This window comes from Danio rerio, chromosome 2 (genome assembly GCF_052040795.2).
Source record: "Danio rerio strain M-AB ecotype USA chromosome 2, GRCz13ab, whole genome shotgun sequence".
Lineage (NCBI taxonomy): Eukaryota > Metazoa > Chordata > Actinopteri > Cypriniformes > Danionidae > Danio > Danio rerio.
In genome coordinates this window covers 50,231,938-50,256,403 of record NC_141022.1, presented here as the reverse complement: position 1 = coordinate 50,256,403, position 24,466 = coordinate 50,231,938, and the positions used below count along the sequence as shown (strand labels likewise).

The following is a 24,466-nucleotide window of genomic DNA, read 5'->3' as shown; positions in this document are numbered from 1 at the left end:
ACTGTTTACATATTCTCTGTTCTTTAGTAGTTCAGGACTTTTTATGTCTGCCCTTTTCTGTTTCTAGGTCATGATCACAGAGGTGATATTTAGAAAGAATGTTTTTCTTTTAATTGTTTTAATGGTAAATAATTTGCCAAATAAATCAATAGCTTAGTGAGATACCTATACGTAGGGCTTGGCGATACAGCAAAAATAATTATCACGATATAATGTTCATATTATTCTGTATTGATAATTATTTATTTATTTATTTATTTATTTATTTATTTATTTATTTATTTATTTATTTATTTATTTGTTTGTTTGTTTTTTGTTTGTTTGTTTATTTATTTATTTATTTATTTATTTATTTATTTATTTATTTATTTATTTATTTATTTATTTTTTTTTTTTTTTTTTTTTACCATCCATTTAGGAAAATTAGGATTTTGATAAATGCTGAACAATCGAAGCAATCTTTAAGGTAGATCAATATCTGTATGGTGTGCATAATAATGATACAGTAAACCTCAAACTCTGTAAACCAAACAAACGATGCTAATCAAATCTGAGCTTTCAAGTAAAGGAACCGACCACCATTATTCAAATACATATTGCAGCATAACAAATTGTGAAACTGAATGACTACATTGCCCCTCTCTTTCAGATGGGGTGCTAGTGGCTGGGATTCATATGAAAAGAAACCAAAAAGCCACTCTGGTGACATCCTTACAAAATTTTTTATTTACAATCTCCTCACTGCCGCTAGTCACGACACTTTTTTTCGTGTGTATTGTTACTCTGATCAACAGCTGAAGTCAGAATTATTAGCCACCCTGAATTTGTTGCCCCCCTGTTTATTGTTTATTGTTATATTGTATATATATATATATATATATATATATATATATATATATATATATATATATATATATATATATATATATATATATATATGAATATTACACAGCTTATTAAGTGCTCTAGGCTGTTTTGAAAGTTTTTTTTTCATTTATTTGGATGGATTTAGTTTATAATATACCGTATAATTGTGTACGAGTTACTAGACTTCCCACAAAGGTGCATTCCTCACTTTTTTCCTTAAAAAAATTGCTAAGTTTTTCCACTACAGAAGGTCCCTGGGCAACAAAAGCACAATTATTTATAGGCAAAGGGAAAAGTAGTGGAGCTGAGCTATAGTTATAGGGGATTTATATTTACACATTTAGTAAAGTACAACATTTAAACTCAAATGTCTGCCTCTGTAGTTCAGCTGATGGGGTCAAATTTGACCTGATATGCATTGTTGTTGAGTCTGGCTAGAGCTTGAAAAGCATTTGACTGGCCGCTGAAAAACTGAACTAAACTAAACTAGCAAAACATTCCAAAAGGGCTTTGGTTTGGCTCACCAGTTGACTGTGTAATGCTAATATGACCTGGTTCTCTCAGCTTTAGTGATAAAAAAAAATGTATTTCCAATTCAAGGAAAAGAAGCTGTATTTCAGACTCACTCTGAAGTCATCTGGGTGACCAGCTGTAGGGACGTGAATCCAGAGTTGAGGAAGTTATCTCTGTACTGAGACATCTTGACAGCGGCCAACCAGTCCTCGACTGAACTAAAGGTGGTGAAGTCTGGGATAGACCTGTCCAACAGTGGCTGGGATGGTCTGGAGGAGAAAAAAAAAGAAACAAACAAACAAACAAACAAAGACAGAAAAATAATGAATGAGGAGAAGAGTAGACAAATAAGTTGGGGATGGGGGATATAGGCTTAAAAGTGTATCACAGTATATTGTAGTATTTACTGTAAAAAATAAATAAATAAAAAAAATAAATATATGTATATATATATATATATATATATATATATATATATATATATATATATATATATATATATATATATATATATATATATATATATATATAATGATGATTCAAATGTACCCAAGGAGAGACACAAAAGTTATTTATCTTTAGAGAAATTTTTTTTAGAGAAAATTTTTTATATTTTACAAAAAAGGTCTTCTACCTTGCTCCTAAATGCCTACTATCCTGAAACGATCAAACATACTCAAACAAACTAAAGCAGCAAATCGATCTTTTCAGCATCATATAAAATACACAAGCAGATTTCCTGAAGCAGGTTAGAAATAAACTTACAGAAAGAAATTTACTCAAAGTTTGAGACCTCTAAAACAGTGTTGCAAGCATACATTGAAATGTTATTTACTTTTCATTCATACTGGGCACTAGAGGGCACCGTCACGCAAAATCTCCACACATACATTACTGAAGAAAAGATATGGGATACAGCTACGAATAATCACATCAATACATAGATATTCACACTAGATATCAGATACAGACCCTGAACATGCATTAATAGCGCCGCCACGTTTGTATAGTGCTCCCAGGACAAATGTCATTCAACCGCACTAGTCAAGACAGTGCGCCAATGTGAAGATGCTAGACTTTAGCGCTGTGTAAGGTTGTAGTAATGAGCAAACAAAGAAAACAAAGCACAAAGGCAGAACATTTGATAGGTTAGATTTTGTTTATTAAGTTTTTGTATGTTACGAACGTTTGTGCTAGACAAGTATTGATGATAATAGTCACTTACTGCCCAGATCATAAGGCCAAGTAACACCAGGTTGCACTAAATACTAGGCTTATGCTAGTTGTGTTGAATAAAATAAGCAAACAATCTAAATGAAATATGACAACGAGATGCTGTGGTGCTAGAAACCTGAATTATTGTCGGCTAAGTGAATGAGTCATTAATAACAGAGATTCATTCACAAACAAATCGCTTCCTCTGTCAGTATGAGAAGTGAAACCAGGAAGAGGGGATGTGTTTTAGGACACGGATTAGATCAAATTCAACAGGGGAGAAGATAATACATTTCCATGCACATAAACACCCAACACATGCTCTTTGTCGGCAATACCCGTGCGATCACTTATCAATCCATGTAGAAAAATTGTGTAAAATTATAATTGTCCTAATTAAAAAAATATATATTTGCATACTGACCACCGGGAAAACTCCCGATCTTGGATATTTGTGTATATATTTGGCTCTGGATGGCCACAATCCCCCATTGCACCATGGTTCTGCATTCATTTCAAAGGAGTGCTACCCTCATACCTGCCAACACTCTTGTTTTTCCAGGAAGTCTCCCGTATTTTAGACTCATTTCCCGGAAACTCCCATGCACACCTTCCCCCCAGCTCTTCACTTTGCGTTCACCCCCCCCAGCTCTTCACTTCGCGCGCACCCCCAAATCCATGATCCGAATGATGGCAGGTATGGCTTCCCTGCACTGAAATGGCAGCTCTATTGACGCATTCCTTCCAATAGACAGGGTAGGCGACATCTAATGTAAATATCCATGACATCAATACAGCATAATTTTTGTGACAATGTACAACAATAATTCATATTTTTGCATTACTCTGAGGGGTTGGTTTAGGTTTGGGCTGGGGGTAGCCATTAATAAATTACATAAATTACTGTGATAGTTGTGTTTAGGATAGGAGTAATTTAATAAATCATTTAAATAATTCTCTTTAATTTCCAGCCATAGCTGTATCCCTTCTAGCAACAACCCTTTCACTGCAGGACAGAAAAGACAATAAAGATGACAGAAATGGATAAATTGTTAGAACACGAAGACAATAAACAAACACTTGTGGCAATATATGGATTATTTGAGTATTTGTTAAGTTTTTGTGTTCTTCTATATATTTTAATATGATGCTAACTGTCCTAGCCTTTAGCATTGCATTAAATACTATAAGGCATGATGATTTCTTCTTCATTCTGTGATATTAAGTCATGTCTAGTCACAAAAATGAGTTACTTCAAACATTCGACTGGTGTTATGCAGTGAATTTAAAGTAAGAGTATGTCAGTAAATCTCTTTACTATTGTAATATAAAAAATCTGAAATATTACTACTGTAATACTAACTATTGCTCAGACCAATTCTAGGTTTTATTGTTACAATTTATTTATCATGTGGTGAATTTTTACTAAAATTAAAACTAAATAATGCCATTTCAAATTTAGTCAGTGATGCCATCTTACCTTTAACATGGTAAAAAATAAAAGAAATGTGTGCATGATGAGTGTGTCTGACTCACATAGTAGGTATACTGGCAACTGCTTTAAGGCTGGTGGGGTTGCGGATAAGTTTGTCGAGTGTGTTGACGATGTCTGTGAAGCGTGGCCGGGCGTTTCGGTCTTTCTGCCAGCAGTCCAGCATCAGCTGGTGGAGAGCAGTGGGACAGTCCATGGGTGGAGGAAGCCTGTAATCTTGCTCTATAGCGTTGATCACCTGTATACACACACATGCACGCACACACACGCACACGCACGCACGCACGCACACACACACACACACACACACACACACACACACACACAGTTGTCATTGTAAACAAACTTACATAAAAACAGATGACACTAAAGCAATGTAATACAATTATTTATCATCATTAAATGTATCCAAGGAGAGGACTAATGTTCAATCTGGCCTGCCGCCATAAAACTGGCCTTCTATGACTTACTGTTCTCGGCTTACTTCTTGATTTATCAGGGGTCGCCAATGAATCGCCAATTACATTCAAAACAAAAAAGTAAGAACTAAACTAAACTAAACTAAACTAAACTAAACTAAACTAAATTAAACCAAAAGCGTATACTATACTAAAGTGAACTAAAACCCTAAACTAAACGAAAATAAATTAAACTAAACTAAAAGCCTAAACTAAACTAAACTAAACTAAACTAAACTAAACTAAACTAAAAACCTAATCTAAATCAAAAGCCTAAACTAAACTAAACTAAACTAAACTAAACTAAACTAAACTAAACTAAACTAAACTAAACTAAACTAAACTAAACTAAACTAAACTAAACTAAACTAAACTAAAAACCTCATCTTAATCAAAAGCCTAAACTAAACTAAACTAAATTAAACTAAACTAAACGAAACTAAACTAAACTAAACTAAACTAAACTAAAAGCCAAATCTAAATCAAAAGCATAAACCAAATCAAGTCAAACTCAACTAAACTAAACTAAACTAAACTAAACTAAACTAAACTAAAAACCTAATCTAAAACAAAAGCCTAAACTAAACTAAAAAAACCTAATCTAAATCAAAAGCCTAAACTAAACTAAACTAAACTAAACTAAACTAAACTAAACTAAACTAAACTAAACTAAAAACCTAATCTAAATCAAAAGCCTAAACTAAACTAAACTAAACTAAACTAAACTAAACTAAACTAAACTAAACTAAACTAAACTAAACTAAACTAAACTAAACTAAACTAAACTAAACTAAACTAAACTAAAAGCCTAATCTAAATCAAAAGCATAAACCAAATCAAGTCAAACTAAACTAACCTAAACTAAACTAAACTAAACTAAACTAAACTAAACTAAACTAAACTAAACTAAACTTCTGCATAGAAGCTGTACAATAATAATCATAGAAAGAAACATCTAAGAAAGACAGAAAAAAAGAAAGAAAAAAAAAACATGAATATATTTAACAGTGGTCTGTTTGTCCTTCCTCAAATTCATCTCTCTCTTCTAATACTCCTCTCTCTCTACACTTCTGTCTGCCACAAGCGAAACATCAAACGAGCAAACAAACCCGCCGTCCACCCTCCGCATACTAATCCCGAGCTCTCGTTCACACAAACATCAATCTAAATATTTGAGGAGGGATAAACTGCTCTTCACATTAGCTGCTGTTCTCGCCGCGCTGAGATGTGAGCTCTGAGCGCTGCACATGTCCTGCTGTTTCATTATGCCGATATCATCTTTTTATGCTAATTCGGGATTGGATGATCGTTAAAAACTCCAGAAGATCAGATAACGAAGTAAGTGATAGGCTTTCAAAAAAAAAAAAAAAAATAGAACTATCAAGCATTTACACATATAGGAAAGAGGGAAAAAAGTGGAGTTTTGTTGGTCTGTTCATGTTTTTGGTGCACTATAAACACAGAATCGGATTGATTTATAGACCAAGTCATTCATATTCCATGAATATTTCAGTATATAATTTTCAACTACAGTTAAATTAAATATGTCAGCATGACAAACAATGCCCCATATTGAGCAATGGAGAATTTATTTTTGGGGAAAAGATTGTACGGTACTGAAGTCAGAATTATTAGCCCTCCTGAACTATTAGTCCCATGTATATTCTTTGCCCAATTTCTGTTAAACGGAAATGGGACTTTTTTTCAACACGTTTATAAAGATAATACTTTTAATGACTAATTTCTAATAACTCTAATTACTGATTTATGATGACATAATATTTAACTAGATATTTTTAAGATACTAGTATTCAGGTAAGCTGACATTTAAAGGCATAACCAGGTTAATTACGGTAATTTAGTCATTGTGTAATGATGAATTGTTGTAGACAATTGAAAAAAAATGATTAAGGGGGCTAAAAATTTTGATCTTAAAATGTTTTTAAAAAATGTTTTAAAAAAATTAAAAACTGCTTTTATTCTAGCCGAAATAAATCCAGTTAGACTTTTTCCAGAAGAAAAAAATATTATAAGAAATACTGTAAAAAATTCCTTGCTTTGTTAAACATAATTTGGGAAATATTTGAAAAGGAAAACATAAAATAAAATCACAAGAGGGCAAATTGTTTTGACTTCAAGTGTAATGCTCCGTTCATTTTTTTCCTCTGTGAGTTCGGCATTCGTTGCAGTCAGAAAGTTCCTCGGGGTTCGTTTTGCATCTGTGATGTGTTAAGTGGATGCTAAAAGGTTTAGGGAATTTGTGTTTGCATTGGCAAGATTTGTGAAAAATCCCCCGAGTTGAGAGGGAGTCTGCTGTATTCACAATGCAAACTAGAAGAAAGAAAAAAAAAAATGTCTGTGCTGAAACACAGATTCTGGAAGATCTGAAGACAGAAAGACTCAGAAGCAAAGAGTTTGGTATTTGTTTCCAGCTTTTCCCTCCTCTCAACCATGTTAATGTTAACCATACACTTTTGACATATTCATTTATTTTCCTTCAGCATAGTCCCTTATTTACCAGGGATCACTACAGTGGACTGAACCGCCAACTATTCTAAATGTTTTACACAGCAGATGCCCTTCCAGCTGCAACCCAACGCTGGCAACTTTTATACATATACACATATACCCATATACATAAATGTAATTTTAAGCCCCGGACGTTGACAATACAATTAAAAATACAAAAAAATAAAAATAATAATAATAAAAAAAAAATAATAATAATAATAATAATAATAATAATAATAATAATAATAATAATAATAATAATAATAATTATTATTATTATTATTATTATTATTATTATGCAGTGTAAATGGTACTAAGACTTGCTTAGAATAAAATATTACAATTTACTACTCTGCATTTGATATATTATGAAATGTACATCTATTACCATGCAAATTCATATTTCAAAGAATAATATAAATAAATTATTTTAGAAATACTTCAATAATGGTAATAGTTTATAACTTATTTTTCTTCTTCTTCTTCTTCTTCTTCTTATTATTATTATTATTATTATTATTATTATTATTATTAGTAGTAGTAGTAGTAGTAGTAGTAGTAGTATAAAAATATAAAGCAATGACATGCTATATAGTGTATCAAGACTAGCGTAAACTTGTATTTATTTATTTATTTATATCACTTATTTTATTTTCATTATATATATATATATATATATATATATATATATATATATATATATATATATATATATACATATATATATATATATATATATATATATATATATATATATATATATTTTTTTTTTTTTTTTTTTTTTTTTCATAAATTTTTAATTACATATTTATTTTTATTCAATTTATTTTCTAATTTAAAGTCATTTTTTATTTAATTTGATTTATGTATTTATTTATTTATTTCAATAATTTATTTTTATTGTACTATATATTTTATTTTATTTACTATTCATTTTTAATAAAAAATGTGTTTAATTAAATTTTATTTTATTTTACTTTATTTACATTATTATTTTATTTTGTATTATATTGTAATTTTTTTAACTAATTAAAAAAGAATTACTTATTTTTTTATTAATTTAACTTTTTTTAAATTAGATTTTTAATCTTTAAGTTCAGTTTAGTTTAGTTTAGTTTAGTTTAGTTTAGTTTAGTTTAGTTTTAATTTCACCCTGGACCACAAAACCTCATGCCTCATTCATGTCTCATGTTGAACAAGTTTATTTTTAGCAATGACCAAAAACACACTGTATTGATCAAAATTATTGATTTTTCTTCTGTGCCAAAAATCATAAGAATATAAAGTATACAGAGCATGTTCAGTGAAGATATTTAGCAGATTTCCAATAGTTAAAATTTTGTTAAATTTTTTTAAACCCTCAGATTCTAGATTTTCATATTGTCTGTCAAATATTGTCTACATAAATCATATTTGTTTCAGCCTTCATGTGATATATAAACCTCAATTAAAAAAAAAAAAGTTTGTAGTCCAGAATCACACGTCACTACTGTTACTTTACCTTTCAATTATTGAGAGTAATAATTTGTTCTATAAAAGAAATGAAACATACATCTTGGTTGCTCATGTCCCAGTAGGGTCTCTCGCCGAATGACATCACCTCCCACATGACAATACCGTAACTCCACACGTCACTGGCAGAGGTGAACTTCCTGTACGCTATGGCTTCCGGTGAGGTCCATCTCACAGGGATCTTTCCACCCTAAAGAAAAACACAATAAAGGTCATTTGCAGATTTACTTTCCAGGAGTGCACATAATATTTATGACATATCACAATGTATTTTTTTGCTATAAACAGCATTGTAAAAAATATGCAGTCTGAACGAAACAAATATGCAGCAGGAACATATTGACTCATTGAGCTCTGGATCCATCCCGAATATAAATATTTCCAAACAACGAGCTCCATTTGCATATTTAAAAAAAGTCAGTGCTACTGAATTCAAATTTTCTTGCTTTACAAAACTCCATAACAAAGTGTGTGCATGTGTGTGTGTGTGTGTATGTTCGTGTGAGAAGGTTTCATCCATAGAGTGTGTCTGTCTGTAATTGGTCTACCTGAGGCTGGATTTTTGTGTTGTACTGATTAAATTTGACAGCAGTTTGTTTTAAAATTCCTCTCACACACACAAAAACACACATAGGTCTAGTTTGAAGAAACCCATTGTGTATTTGTATATCTTCTCTCTCTCTCTCTCTCTCTCTCTCTCTCTCTCTCTCTATATATATATATATATATATATATATATATATATATATATATATATATATATATATATATATATATATATATATATATATATATATATATAATCTATCCGTCCCTAGGTCCGTCCGTCCGTCCATCCAACCATCCATTCATCAAAATGGCCATCTATCCCACTACATCTGACCATCCTTTCATCCTTTCATCCATCCATCCTTCGATCCATCTGACCATCCATTCCATCATCCAACCCCCTATACCACAATCCATCACACCACCCATCTGACCATCCATCCATCACATTTGACCATCCTTCCATCCATCCATCTGACCATCCATTCCATCATCCAACCCCCTATACCACAATCCATCGTACCACCCATCTGACTTTCCTTCTATCCATCCATCCATCCATCCATGCATCCATCTATTCATCCATCCATCCATCCATCCATCCATCTATCCCAGCACCCCTTCGACCATCCATCCATCCCACCACCCATCCGACCATCCATTCATCCCACCATCCACCTGACCATCCATCCACCAATACATCTGTCCATCCATCCCACCATCCATTCATTCAATTAATTGATTCATCCATCCATCTATCCATCCATCCATCCATCCATCCATCCCAGCACCCCTTCGACCATCCAATCATCCCACCACCCATCCCACCATCCATCCCACCATCAATTCATTCAATTAATACATTCATCCATCCATCTATCCATCCATCCATCATTACATATTTATACATGTACTGTACTACTGTACCTGCAAAGGGTAACACACTCATTTTTCTTTTTTTTTTTGTCTTGACTAACTTTAAAAACTAACTTCAGAGAAAATCAATTGTTTCAGAATATAAACATATGAAAAATATACACCAATAAGGGACTGAATGACCTTTGTGCAGGGACTTTCTCCTGACCTCTGTGTTTAGTGACCTGAAAGACTCAATTTCATCTTCATCGATTCCAGTGAGAGATGGAATGAACATACGTATGACTGTGAACTTAAGACTGTGTCTGAAGGGCACCTTCACTGACAGTGTTCAGCCACAAGAGGCCTGTCAGCATAGACATGGTGGAAATAAACACTGAGTTAGTGACCACTTTTACCCTGATGTCATCTAGTGTGTACTAACTGACCCGTAAATGGTTATGGGATATCATCAATGTATTTTACCCATTATTATTATTATTATTATTATTATTATTATTATTATTATTATTATTACTAATTGTAATTATTCCATTAGTCTCTTTATTAATCCAGGTTCGCCACAGTGGAATGAACCGCCAACTTATCCAGCACATGTTTTACGCAGTGGATGCCCTTCCAGCTGCAACCCATCTCTCGGAAACATCCATACACACTCATATACTACAGACAATTTAGCCTACCTAATTCACCTGTACCGCATATCTTTGGACTGAGTGGGTAACCGGAGCACCCGGAGAAAACCCACGTGAACGTGGGGAGAACATGCAAACTTCACACAGAAATGCCAACTGACCCAGCCGAGGCTTGAACCAGCAACCTTCTTGCTGTGAGGCGACAGCACCACCTACTGCGCCACCATGTCGCCCAAATAAGTAATACTTACTTAAATAAAAAAAAATGAATGAATAAGTAAATGAATGAATGAATGAACAAATGAATCAAGGACCAAACAAATGAACAAACGAGTGAACTAAGTCATTTATTTGTTTCTTTCAGTCGCTTGTTTGTTCGTTTTGTCCTTCATTCATTTGTTCATTCATTTATTCATTTAACTATGAATAAGACTTTGAATAGGAATTAAAAAGACGAACGAAATAACTGACAGATGGAATGAAAAAAAAAACTAACTAACTAATGAATGGAACGAATGAATAAAGAAACACATAAATAAATAAAAGACAACAATAAAAGAAAAGAAAATATAACAGTAATAAAATATAATAAAATAAAATAACATCATCAGCAACAACAATATTATAATACAACCATAATACAAATAAATGAATCTTAATTAAAAAAAAAAAAACTGAATGAATGAATGAATGAACGAATGAACAAATGAACAAATGAATGAAGAAGCAAATGATTGAACGAACGAGTGAAAAAAATAAATGCTTTATTTTCTTTCATTCATTCATTCATTTGTTTGTTTGTACTTTTGCTTGTTCCTTAATTTGTTTGTTCATTCGTTCATTCACTAATTCATTTAACAATGAACAAACATTAAAATGACGGAGGGACGGATGGACAGAATGGATTAGAATGGAAAGAACGAATGAATGAACGAACAAATGAATGAACTAACAAACAAATTAATGAACAAACAAATGAATGAACAAACGAACAAACAAAAAAAATCGAACGAACGAATTGAATAAACATAAATTAACAAAAGAAAACAATAAAAGGAAACAATAAAATAAAATAAAGTATAATGAAATAAAATTAAATTAAACATGGCTCAATCCCTGAAACTACATCTCTGAACAAATGTAAGTATGTTGTTGTTTTCTCCAACTTGCACAACATTTATTGCTATAGATCCATGTGCATATCTGGTATGACACTGTCTGTCACTGTTTCAGAAGCGAGCTTTAATCTGACAGAACAATGAAGATCTGTCTCTCAGAGCAGCACACACACACACACACACACACACACACACACACACACACACACACACACACACACACACACACACGCACACAAAGCAAACAACACTTGAACAAATACAGAAGAAAGTGATCCGTACAATGTTTAATGTCCCAAACACAAACAACCTAAAAATGTTCAAGCATGAGGCGAGATTGAAGCGACGCATATTTAGATCTGAAACCCTTTGAAACAAAAAGTACATATTAGAAAGACAAAAAAGAACAGACACTTGCTTTTTCTCTAACAGTCTGTGCACGCAACCTACAAGCCAGACTGATTAAAAAAAATGATGTGATGTATTGATAAATAGAGTTAATTATACTTTGATATAAGGTTTTGGTCACTCGCATTGACGTCAACAAACCAATAATGCTACAAACTAGATCACCTTGTCTAACTGCTTTTAAATTATAACCCGTGGCTGTTTCGCTTTCTTTGCTGATCTAATTTGCGTATATCTCCTTCACTTGCATTAATTTTAAATTCCAGTCCAATTTGTGGCCGCAATAACATCAGCAGGCAAATCAGACGTCAGGGGAGGAGGTTCAGATAGCAGCAGGCTAACCGCGCACCGCTAACCTTTCGCCCCTTCTTCCCGGTCCCGTCCCGCACTGCCATCGCCCAGACGCCCGATGGGGACAGCACAAATTAAATCACGCTCACCTAATCCTTTATCATCCTTTCTACCCAATTTCAATTCCAGGATTTTAATATTAGATTGTGACCTTGTCTTTTATAACCAGGTTAAGTATTCTGTCCCCCTCCCTCCACTCACTGACTCTTTCTTTTCCTTTGAGAGTTCTTTGTGCTTAGATGAAAGAGTGCTTGTATGCTAGAGTGTGAGTTTTTACTACGACATGTGATGCTTTGTTCACACCAGGTCAAAGGTCAGAAATTATCCTTAAATAATGATGGTATTGACAAATCCAATCATCCATCCCGCCACCCATTCATCCATCCAACCATCCATCCATCCGACCATCCATTCTCCTATTCATCCAGCCAGCCACCTATCCATTCATCTGACCATCTATCCCACCATCTGTCCACCCATCCATCCACCCACCCAGTCAACCATCCATCCATCCAAATGAACATCCATCCATTCCACCACCCGTCCAACCATTCATTCACTCATACATAAACCCATCCATCCGACCATTCATCCATCCATCCATCCATCTATCCATCTATCCCACCACCCATCCCACCATTCATCCATCCATCAATCAATTCATCTATCCCACCATCCATCAATCAATCAATCCATCCACCCATCTATTCGACCATCCATTCCACCATCTTCCCATCCATCCATCCATCCATCCATCCATCCATCCATCCATCCATCTGACCATCCATTCCACCACCCATCTGACCATCTATCATCCCATGACCCATCTGACCATCCATCCACCCAAACATCTGTCCATCCATCCACCCATCCATCTATCCGACCATCTATCCCACCATTCATCCGTAACACCATCCATTTGACCATCATTACATCATTATATATATATATATATATATATATATATATATATATATATATATATATATATATATATATATATATATATATATATATATATTGTTCTATACATAACGAATGTCAGGTGGAATGATACAAAGCAGAAATCTTTGCAAGAAAAAAAAATTGTTGGGGGAAGGGGGGTTGTTTAAAATAATACAGCTAATTTACTATGTTTTTTATTTATTTTTTAAATTTATTTATTTATTTATTGTAATTTTTTTTTTTGTGTAAAATTATTACTTGTGCTTAAAATCATAAACTTTTTTCACTTATTCTTGTCCAAAGAGAGAAATGGACTATTGTTTGTGTATAAGTATTATTATTATTATTATTATTATTATTATTATTATTATTATTATTATTATTATGTGTTTTATTATTTGGTTACTGAGCAGCAATATACACCAATTTAAAATATAAAGAGTTTTCGTGTGATTTTATAAACTAGTAGTGTTTTGAAATAAATGAATATAACGTGCGACACGGTGGTGCAGGTAGTGCTGTTGCCTCACAGCAAGAAGGTAGCTGGTTCAAGCCTCGGCTGGGTCAGTTGCCGTTTCTATGTAGAGTTTGCATGTTCTCTCCGCATTCGCGTGGGTTTCCTCCAGGTGCTCGGGTTTCCCCCACAGTCCAAAGACATGGGGTACAGGTGAATTGGGTAGGCTAAATTGTCCGTAGTGTATGAGTGTGTATGGATGTTTCCCAGAGATGGGTTGCAGCTGAAAGGGTCTCAAACATATGCTGGATAAGTTGGCGGTTCATTCTGCGGTGGCAACCCCAGATTAGTAAAGGGACTAAGCTGAAAAGAAAATGAATGAATGAATGAATGAATGAATGAATAAATACATGATCGTGATAACCGTGAAACCGTGATTATTTCTCAGACTGTTCATCATAAAAGATAAAAGAAATCAGCTATTAGAAATGAGGTATTACAACTATTATGTTTAGAAATGTTTTGAAACAATCATCTTTCCATTAAATAGAAATTGGTGAAAAAATATACAGGGGGGCTAATAATTCTGACTTCAACTGTAGGTGACGCCTATGTGTACAGGTTGTGTGGTAAAGTGGACTTCACACCGCTACTGCTCTGTTTATATCCGCCATAACTTGCGAGCCAATCTGCTTCACGGTGAACGTTTTACAAGGGAGCCACGAGTCAAGGCTGCGTAAACCAAGATATTGAGATTGAACTGTTACATTTAAACAGACTAAAATAAAACATGATAAATGTTGCGGTTCTGTATAGTAAAAAAGGCAAATAACAGCATGATCCTACATTAAACAACTTTCTAAAATGCCTTAAAGGTATAGTACAATCCAAAATGAAAAATGTCTTCTGTTGAACAAAATGGAGATATTTAAAAAAAAATTATGAAAGATGGCATCCATTGACTTCCATAGTAGTTAGAAATCATGGTGCAGTGGAAAAACAATTAATAATGTCTATGACACCCATGAGTTTGTAGGACTGCATACTGTACATACATTTCTGCAATGACTCAAATAACGTATTAATAAAGTCATCTGAAATGGCAAAGAAAGCGTTCTTGCTGGACTCCCAGAGTTCATCAAGATTCTTTGGATTCATCTTTAACGCCTCCTCCTTCATCTTACCCCAGACATGCTCGATAATATTCATGTCTGGGAACTGGGATGGGTAATCCTGGAGCACCTTAACCGTCTTTGGTTTTAAAAAATTTGGAGGCTGAAGTATGAGAAGTAGTGCTATTCTGCTGAATAATTTGCCCTCTCCTGTGGTTTGTAATGTAATGGGCAGCACAAATATCTTGACACCTCAGGCTGTTGATGTTACCATCCACTCTGCAGATCTCTCGCACACATGAATCCTGGGTTCATGCGGGTTCCAGTAGGTCTTCTGCAGTGTTTGTGATGTTTGGGGTGCAGTTCAACAGACAATTTTTGGACAAAATCTACCTTCTGCCACTTTTCCAAATGATCAGAAGACTATGATGGAAACTCTGAAATTTACTGAATAAATTCCATATTTTGGTTTGTTAATTGCTGCCAGTTTATTAAAGTGACAATTTTGTTCTTTTTGACTTATTGAATGGATAAGATGTTTTATTTGCAAATGTTTTATCCAACAGTTCAGTTTTGTGCATATATTTAATTGGCATATTTTGATAGAAACATAGCTAGTGTCACCAAAGCAAGTAACGTTGCGTGACCCACCTTTCTTCACTGTGCAACCCACTAGTGAGTTGCGACCCACAGTTTTAAAACCCCTGCACTAGAATAAAGAAATAAGAAGGTTTGGAACCATTTGAGGGAGAGAAAATGATGAGTAATTTTCCTTTTTGGCGAACTATCCCTTTTAAATCATCTTAAAACTTCATATGGATGTCAATAGTTACAGCTTTCTAACATTTTGTCCAAAATTGCTTGAGTTCAACAGAAAAAGGAAGCAAAAAGGTTTGAAACGTTTTGATCAAATGGTAAGCAGATTTTCATTCCTGGGTGAACTATCCCTTTAAAATCGTCTTAGAACTTCATAGCAACCAACAACAACAAAAAAAAAGATTGTACATTTTAGTGTTACTATTCTACCCAAAAACCTTGGCATAAATAAAAGCATCAAGCAGCTTTTATTGGGAATATCTCTGCCTCTGCAATACTCACCTTGAGACTTTCAGTCTAAATGCTGTTTTAGACTATTAGGATTTGTCAAAGCGAGTTGTTGTGAGATCAAGAAAGATTAAGAAGCATAAAAAGAGCACACATGTTCTACTCAGCTGCACCGCGCTGGGGACTGACACACATGCACGCACGCATGCAAGCACGCACGCACATACACACACTCACAGGGAATGTAATAACTGTTGGGCTTATGCTGGCTTAGCTACCTGTGACACTTGACATTTATCAGACTACATCACACACACACATATGAATTTCGTCCTTCACAATATGCAATTTAGCTGGCGAACAGATGCGCATGTTCTAAATCTGATTACAGTGAGGTCATGCATTCTCTATTCAACACACACACTGACTTTAGCCTTTTGAAAAATGGCACAAGAATAAAAAAAATATATATATTCAGAGTTTGGTTTGAGACATTTAGCATCAAAAAATGTATAAGAAATCACTCGGTACACTTCAATATTTCACCATGGTCCCAGAGTTATCTACAATAAACACCCATACCCATCTGCTTGATGTAGTGCGAGAAATGAGAAGCTTATATCTGCAATTAAGTACGTTTTACCGCATACATTTTTTCCAACACTGATAACATGTTCATTAAATTTGACATTATAATTTAATCATTTTGAGAACTCCTTGGTGCCTGGTTATATTAGTTCATAGATTCCCTGGGAATTGAACCCATGACCCTGGCTTTGCTAGACATAATGTCCTACTGCTTGAGCTAGGTGAATTATAGTATAAGCTACGTTTGCCAACACTGATTTAACACAACCAGAAGTCAGACAACGTTTCTTTCAGGCCTCATATACTTCAAGGTAAATTGAACAAATCGGTGTGTAATATAGAACAAATCATGTTCGTTTTAGGAGTTTGAAAGAGCTAGAAAATATTCTTGTATGTTCGCTCTTTCTGGTACAGTAGCTGAGAAGTGTTCAAGTCCATTATGGAGTTCTCCAGAACACATTAGAAGCAGCTTAATGATAGTTTAAATAGCTTAAAGTCAAATAAGTTAGAGCTGTCACTGTGCATAAACAATGCATTTCAATTCTTATATCAGCAACATTTACTTCACATTTACTGTAGAAACACTTGTAACACTGGTAGAAATGTGGCACTTTTCATGTAGTTTTTTTATTACTAGTTCTCGGAAAATAAAAGTCAACAGGTTTATCAGCAGCCTACTTTGTAGGAGGACAATGTTGCATAAGACTGAAGTGTCTTAGGCCCCGTTTACACTAGTGCGTTTTAGTTTTAAAACGGCGTTTTAGAATGAAAACGATCCGCGTCCACACTCGCGTTTTACCCAGCGTTTCTGAACTGCTCTCCGTCCACACCAAAACGCTGAAAACGCACATCACGTGACCACACACACACTCTCAGGCAAGCGCTGTAGCCAATCTACCCAGATGAGAGCTCTGCTAGTCGGACTTCTCATCAAGCATCTCCCGCTGGATCTAACCTCACTATATTTATTAAACGGAATATTTCTTTCATCTTGTTGTCTTTATTTAACGACATATTCATTGGACATTGGAATCTATTACTTGTTCTCAGGTAACGTGTTTTGGCTGAGCGCAAAGATAAGTTAATGATTAATGTAAGCACGTACATTCTGTATATTGACTGATCGCTTGCCTTTATTTCCTATAATGTATAAACTTATTGTATGTTATACTTTTATAATGGCCATTATCGATTAAAACTGATATTTAGCAAAGAGAGGGTGTGTTTCGTATTTTCACTGAAATTGAAAGGAGGCAGTTGTTATCGGCTCCGTTTTGTTATAATATGCACACAGTGAAGATGTCGCTCATCTTATGCAGCACGACGCCTCAACATGTCTGCTGTCTGTTTAGTTGTTAATATTAAAATGAAAATAGGCAGTTCCTTATATCATGTTTACATTTTATAGTTGAGAAAGTAAAACAACGTAGCCAGGGTGATGTGAATGAAGTTATAAAGTACACTGTTCCCTTTGAAGATTTACCCTTGTCCTCGGTATAGTCTGCTTTCCATATCAAACTGAGAAGAAGAGACTGCAGCCATGATCAAACTTGCGAAGTTTTAACTTACACGGAGAAGATGCAGGACTGAACTGTGCATGTTAGGCTACTTAATATTCAGGAAAAGCCCCAATCAGAGAGGTGAATGTCTGCAGCCCCGCCTCCGTTTTCAAATGTCTCCGTTTTCCATCATCCACACTGAGACGGAGCAGCTGCGTTTCAGAATGAAAACGGCCTCTCCAGCGTTTTCGAAACGCTCCGTTTTCGGCGCTCGAGAACTCCGGCGTAGTGTGGACGGATGGCGTAACCGTAGCAAAACTTATGCGTTTTCAAACTAAAACGCATTAGTGTAAACGGGGCCTTATTCTGTGAGCTGGATGTACATTAGTCTCCTTTTTGCATGGCTACTGGCCACAAAACTGAAGTATTAGTGACAAAACATTGATCTGAGCTGTACTGATTTACTATCTCTTAAATTAACAAGTAAAGCTTGTCAAAAGAAAGAAAAAGGTTTGGACAAATGGCTGGACATGGCCTAGACTAACCTATGTGTGTTATTATTTTGTCTCAAGATAGCACCAAACATTCAAGAACAGTCGAAAAACAGGTAATACAGATATAATACAAATAATACAGTATATACACACACTTAAAGTCAGAATTATTAGCCCCCCTGAATTATTAGTTTCCCTGTTTTTTCCCCCCATTTTCTGTTCAACGGAGAGAAGATTTTTTTTTCTCAACACTTTTTTAAACATAATAGTTTTGATAAACTCATTTCCAATAACTGATTTATTTTATCTTTGCCATGATGACAGGACACAGTTGTTTTCTAGATATTTTTCAAGACACTTCTATACAGATTAAAGTGACATTTAAAAGCTTAATTATGGTAATTAGGTTAACTAGGCAGGTTAGGGTAATTAGGCAAGTTATTATATAACGATAATTTGTTCTGTTGACTATCAAAAACAAAAATAGCTTAAAGGGGCTAATAATTTTAACCTTAAAATGGAATTTAAAAATTAAAAACTGCTTTTATTCTAGCCAAAATAAAACAAATAAGACTTTTTCCAGAAGAAACAATATAATTAGGAATACTGTGAAAATTTCCTTGCGCTGTTAACCAATTGTATATAATTGTTTCTTTGGTGCACCGCAATGCAGATGCAGTGAATTCGGTATCAGTTCAGTTATTAAGTGCTGATTTTATATGAATCATGAAAAAAAAATTCTTAATTAGAATTTTTGTCTCGTTTCTAGTCCAAATATCCACATTTCTTACCCCACAGGCAGATAATTTTACTTGTTGTAAGGATTTTTTTCAAAATTGAGACATTTTTTTTCTAATGGTGAAAACAAAACAATATTTTTACTTGCTCTAAGAATTTTTGGATATTTGGCCTGGAAACAAGACAAAAGAAAAGAAAAGATAAGAAAAAATATATATATATATTTTTTTTTTATTGTGGTTATTTAATTTTTGTACCTGAAAACTGTTGGACTCCTCAGAAAACTATCAAATAGTGCTATAGTATTTATATCGCAATATTTATCGCAGAAAATTAAAATGACGCAATATCAAAATTTTCCAATATCATTCCATTATATTATTTATAGTTGAAGTAAGAATTATTAGCCCTCCTTTTATTTTTTTATTTTTTAAATATTACCCAAATAATGTCTAAGAGAGCAAGGAAATTTTCAAAGTATGTCTGATAATATTATTTCTTCTGGAGAAAGTCTTATTTGTCTTTCTGGAGAAAGTCTTATTTGGATAGAATAAAAGCAGTTTTTATTTCTTTTTTAACATTTTAAAGTCAAAATTATTAGCTATTTTTTTTTTTCGATAGCTACAGAACAAACCATCTTCATACAATAATTTGTCTAATTACCCTAACCTGCCTAGTTACCCTAATTACCCTAGTTAAGCCTATAAATGTCCCTTTAAGCTGTACAGAAGTGTCTTGAAAAAATATCTAGTAAAATAGTAATTAGAAATGAATTATTAAAACTATTGTTTAGAAATGTGTTGAAAAAAAAATCATCTCTCTGTTACACAGAAAGTGGGGAGAAAATAAACAGGGTGGCTAATAATTCTGACTTATATATCTGTATAAAATTGTATATATCTGTCTTTCCACTGTTCTCAAATGTTTTAGAACTTATATAGCAAATACCATACAAACCATATAGTTAGGCTGGTTTTTACCATGGTACTTATGTTTTTTTTTTGTTTTTTTTTGTTTTTCTTGTATTACAATTGCTATGATCAAATGCTTTATTTAATAGCTATTTTGTTACCGCTATCATTTGTGTGTTTATTTTGATACTGAAAGAAAAAAAAAGAATAAGAAAAACTGCACTAAAAGCAAGTGTGAGTGCATCAGGCCTCTAGGCTAGTTCACACTGCCATAACAAACCAAGCTGGGTAGTGTGAACTTGTTTAAGTGACAGCTCTTGGCCAGAATAACTTGTAATCTGAACCTGTCGTAATGCTGACAGGCAAAAACCTGGCTAAACGAGACTATACAACTGCATAAGATGCTATAGGACATCAGACTTCAACACCTGGAACTGAGAAGACAAGTGAGGAAAAATGAACACACTGAAGGAATTGAAATGGTGAATAAACAGAGGAAAGAGGGAATGAGCATGTCACATTCCACACTCCGGCATGCCAAAAATCGTGAACCTCGAACGGGAGAGGAAGAGGATGAGGGAAACAGAAAGTGACAGAGAGGAGGGTGGCAGGGCGAGGGGGGGTGTCACACATTCAGATCCCAGCTCAGTGTAAATAGTTTTATATTCCATTTGCAGCACACAGACACTGCACTTGTCATGCTGACAGGGAGAGGGGAATCTGTGTTCACGCTGAGGAAGTGAGGGACATTTCTTTATTTCTTCACTTTCAATTTCCCTCTTTTCTCTATATCATCTCCTCCAAGACCACGCATCCTCCAGTTTCCAGTGAGAAACTCGCTGGACAGAGTTTGTGTGTGCTTTAGAACAAGATGGTGTTATCTCCAAGTTAGACGCAGTACATAAATCAACTGAAAACAAATTTAAAAAGGAAAAGGGCTGAGCGTCAGACAGAAGGATGGGCAGACATGCTTACAAATGTCTCGTGCTTGGAATCCAGATCATAATCTGGCAGTACTGTGTGTCCAGACTGAACGACTGAATGTGTTTGAGCTGTTCGGGTATTTGTTGGATGGATAAACAGGTTTATCCAATCTCCATTCACACCTGGTGATCCAAAAACTTGTAGTGTCTCGATAGGGGCTTTACTGAACTTTTGGCAGAAGTAGCTGCTTTTTAGCATGTTTAAGCTGCAGGAAAATTAACAATTTTAGATAAGTGCATGATGGGAATTGTAAAAAAAATATATATATATGTAAAAGCATCTGACTCAAACTGGTGTTCTTTCAGTAAACTGATATTTGATAAAGAAGAAAGCAGAACATAGACAAACAACCCAATAGACCCACAGTGGATGGATTGTTGAATGGATAATTAAATGCATGTATGAATGGATAGATGTATGGATGGATGGAAATATGGATGGGAGGATGGCTTGGTGAATGGATGAATGGATGGATGGATGAAAGGAAATATGGATGGGAGGATGAATTGTTGTATGTATGGATGGATGGATGGATGAAGGAAAGATGGATGGGAGAATGGATTGTTGTATGTATGGATGGGTGAAGATATGCATGGGAGGATGGTTTGTTGGATGGATGAATGGATGGATGGATGAAAGGAATGATGATGGGAGGATGAATTGTTGTATGGATGGATGGATGGATGAAAGGAAGGATGGATTATTATATGAATGGTTGAATGAATTGATAGATTAATGGATAGATGGAAGCATGGATGGATGGATGGATGTATGAATGGAATGAAAGAAGGATGGGAGAATGGATTGTTGAATGGATGGATAAATGTATGGATGGAAGTAGAGGTGGATGAAAGGATGGACTGTTGGATGGATGGATGGATGGATGGATGAAAGGAAAGATGAATGGGAGGTTGGATTGTTGTTTGGATGGATGGACAGATGGAGGGACAGACAGACAGACAGACAGACAGACAGACAGACGGATGGACGGATGGATGGATGGATGGATGGATGGAAGTGAAAGATGGGTACGGACAGACAGATGGACGGACAAATGGATAGATGGATGGATGGATGGATGGATGGATGGATGGAAAGGAAAGATGAATAGGAGAATAGATGGATGGATGGATGGATGGAAAGATGGGTAAGCGAATGGATTGTTGGATGGATGGATGGATGGATGGATGGATGGATGGATGGATGGATGAATGGATGGATGAAAAGAAGAGATAGATGAGAGGATGGATTGTTGGACAGATGGATGGATGGGAGCATTGTTTTGAAATAAAGCAAAAGCTTAAAAAAGAAAACCGAAAAATGCTATTTTACTTAAACCAATGGCAGATTATTTGACTTCTTTTAAGGAAAAAACTCTCTTAATTTTGACTTCTTATTTCTGAAAACAAGACAATATGTTTTACTAGTCTAGAAAATGCTTCTTAATTTAAGCCAAGACAAAACAAGACAACAACATTAGGTAAGAAAAACATTTTTGCAGTGCTGTAGGAAATACAAACACAATAGAAGTCACTGGTTACAGGTTTTCAGCTTTTTTGTTCAACAGAAAAAAGAAACTCATAAAGGTAAAGGCTAACAAAACAGAGACAGAATTTTAAATATCAGGTGAACTATCCCTTTACATTGTCCACAAGGAGAAATATCAAGCTGTGGACACTGACAGAGTATGGACAGACAAACGAATATATGGATGGATGAATTATACAATGTTATATCATTTTATCAACCCGAACCAGTCTAGTAAAATAAAGGCCACGGAAACTTGACAAGTGAACAACAATGCGAAAACCCCAGGGGGTAATTAATTCTCCCTCTATCAGTAAAGAAGACAGCGATGTCACATCAGTATCACACCCCGGTTCACACCTCTGCCGCATATTCCTGTCAATCAACAGTCACCGCAGGACATCCTGTTTGTGAATGGCGGCTGCCTTTGGGCCCTAATGAGCTTTCACACGCTTTAAAAGAGACAAAACGGCAGCTAAATATTCCTTGTCTTGTCGTCTCGTCTCTTTATCATTTGCCTCACATCTCTGCTGAGGAACCACCCGAGTGTAAAAGATGAAATTGTTTGCTTACGATGCATGGGACATTTCGACGAGCCGTCTGAAGTGAATTTAAAACACGTTTAATAAAATGATGTGACCCTAGGCTGTTTTTCTACAGCACAGGAGGAATTATGCGTCAAAGTGGTTGACCCTGCTAAGAATGCCTGTCAGTACACCAGCGCCTTTCATACCAGTCTGAAAACGGAAATCATAACAAGGTCAGATAAGACGGAACAAGACAATGAACGATCAGTAAACCTAGATAATTACCAATGTGGCCAATCCGTGCTACCAAAAATATCACGGTGCTCTGAATAGAGAGTCTTTAAGGAGGAAGGAGAAAATAGTATTTCATATTAATATTGAAGATCCGCAGCGCAGGAGGGCTAATGATGCCCTGGATGCCTATTAATGATACATAATAGAGGATTCTGGAAGTCTGAGTGCTTCATTTGGGTGGTAGGCTATTGGAAGTCCAGTCACTTGGCTTTGTTCAGTCACATAGAGAATCTAAATGCTTTTTTTTTTTTTTTCTTTTAGGAAATTATAATGTCCTGTCAGGAAGACAATGCACAGTTTCTTCAATAGATGTTTCAGGGAATATAATAGAACAAAGAAGACGACGATGAGGAAAAAAAAAGACTTAAATGAGTGGGAATTACAAACGGTCAATACCTGTCTTTTTAATGATCTCAACCAACACTGCCAAACATGTCACCCAGGTCGGGAACCAGGGGGGTTTGGGTTCTTTGAATGACCCAGCCCCCACTGCCAAAAGTCCAGAATAATTAAAAAAAAACTGTCACATACATGAACTCCCTGTTTTTGACTGCTATGCCATCATAAATTGTGAAATAATCAGTCAACAAAGACTTTAAGGCACCGAAAACAGGACTTGTGCTATTGACTACTATGGTCTCTGTTTTTGACTGTAGCAATTCGGTTGATGCCAACGTAAACAATATTTATTTTCATGAGTCCAACATACAGCTGAGTAGAAAAAAATCATATTTCACTATTGACTACTGCAATGTTAAATACAGAAAAAGAAAGAAAAAAAACAAAACATTTTACACTTTTTAGTGTATTTTTAACATTGCACCTTATTCTTGTAAAACTAAAT

General features: G+C 34.7%; 1 protein-coding gene across 3 annotated transcripts in view; it reads right to left on the bottom strand.

Annotated features, from left to right (window-relative positions):
- Positions 1 to 24,466, bottom strand: part of ephb1 (EPH receptor B1) — a 561,737-nt gene that overhangs the window by 5,449 nt on the left and 531,822 nt on the right. For all 3 annotated transcript variants that reach the window (XM_087241322.1, XM_087241321.1, XM_087241320.1), the window contains 3 exons: positions 8,609 to 8,758; positions 4,132 to 4,325; positions 1,494 to 1,649 (listed from right to left, as the gene is read on the bottom strand). In XM_087241322.1, the coding sequence (XP_087097448.1) occupies positions 1,494 to 1,649; positions 4,132 to 4,325; positions 8,609 to 8,758 (500 nt within the window). The remainder of the gene's footprint in view (positions 1 to 1,493; positions 1,650 to 4,131; positions 4,326 to 8,608; positions 8,759 to 24,466) is intronic.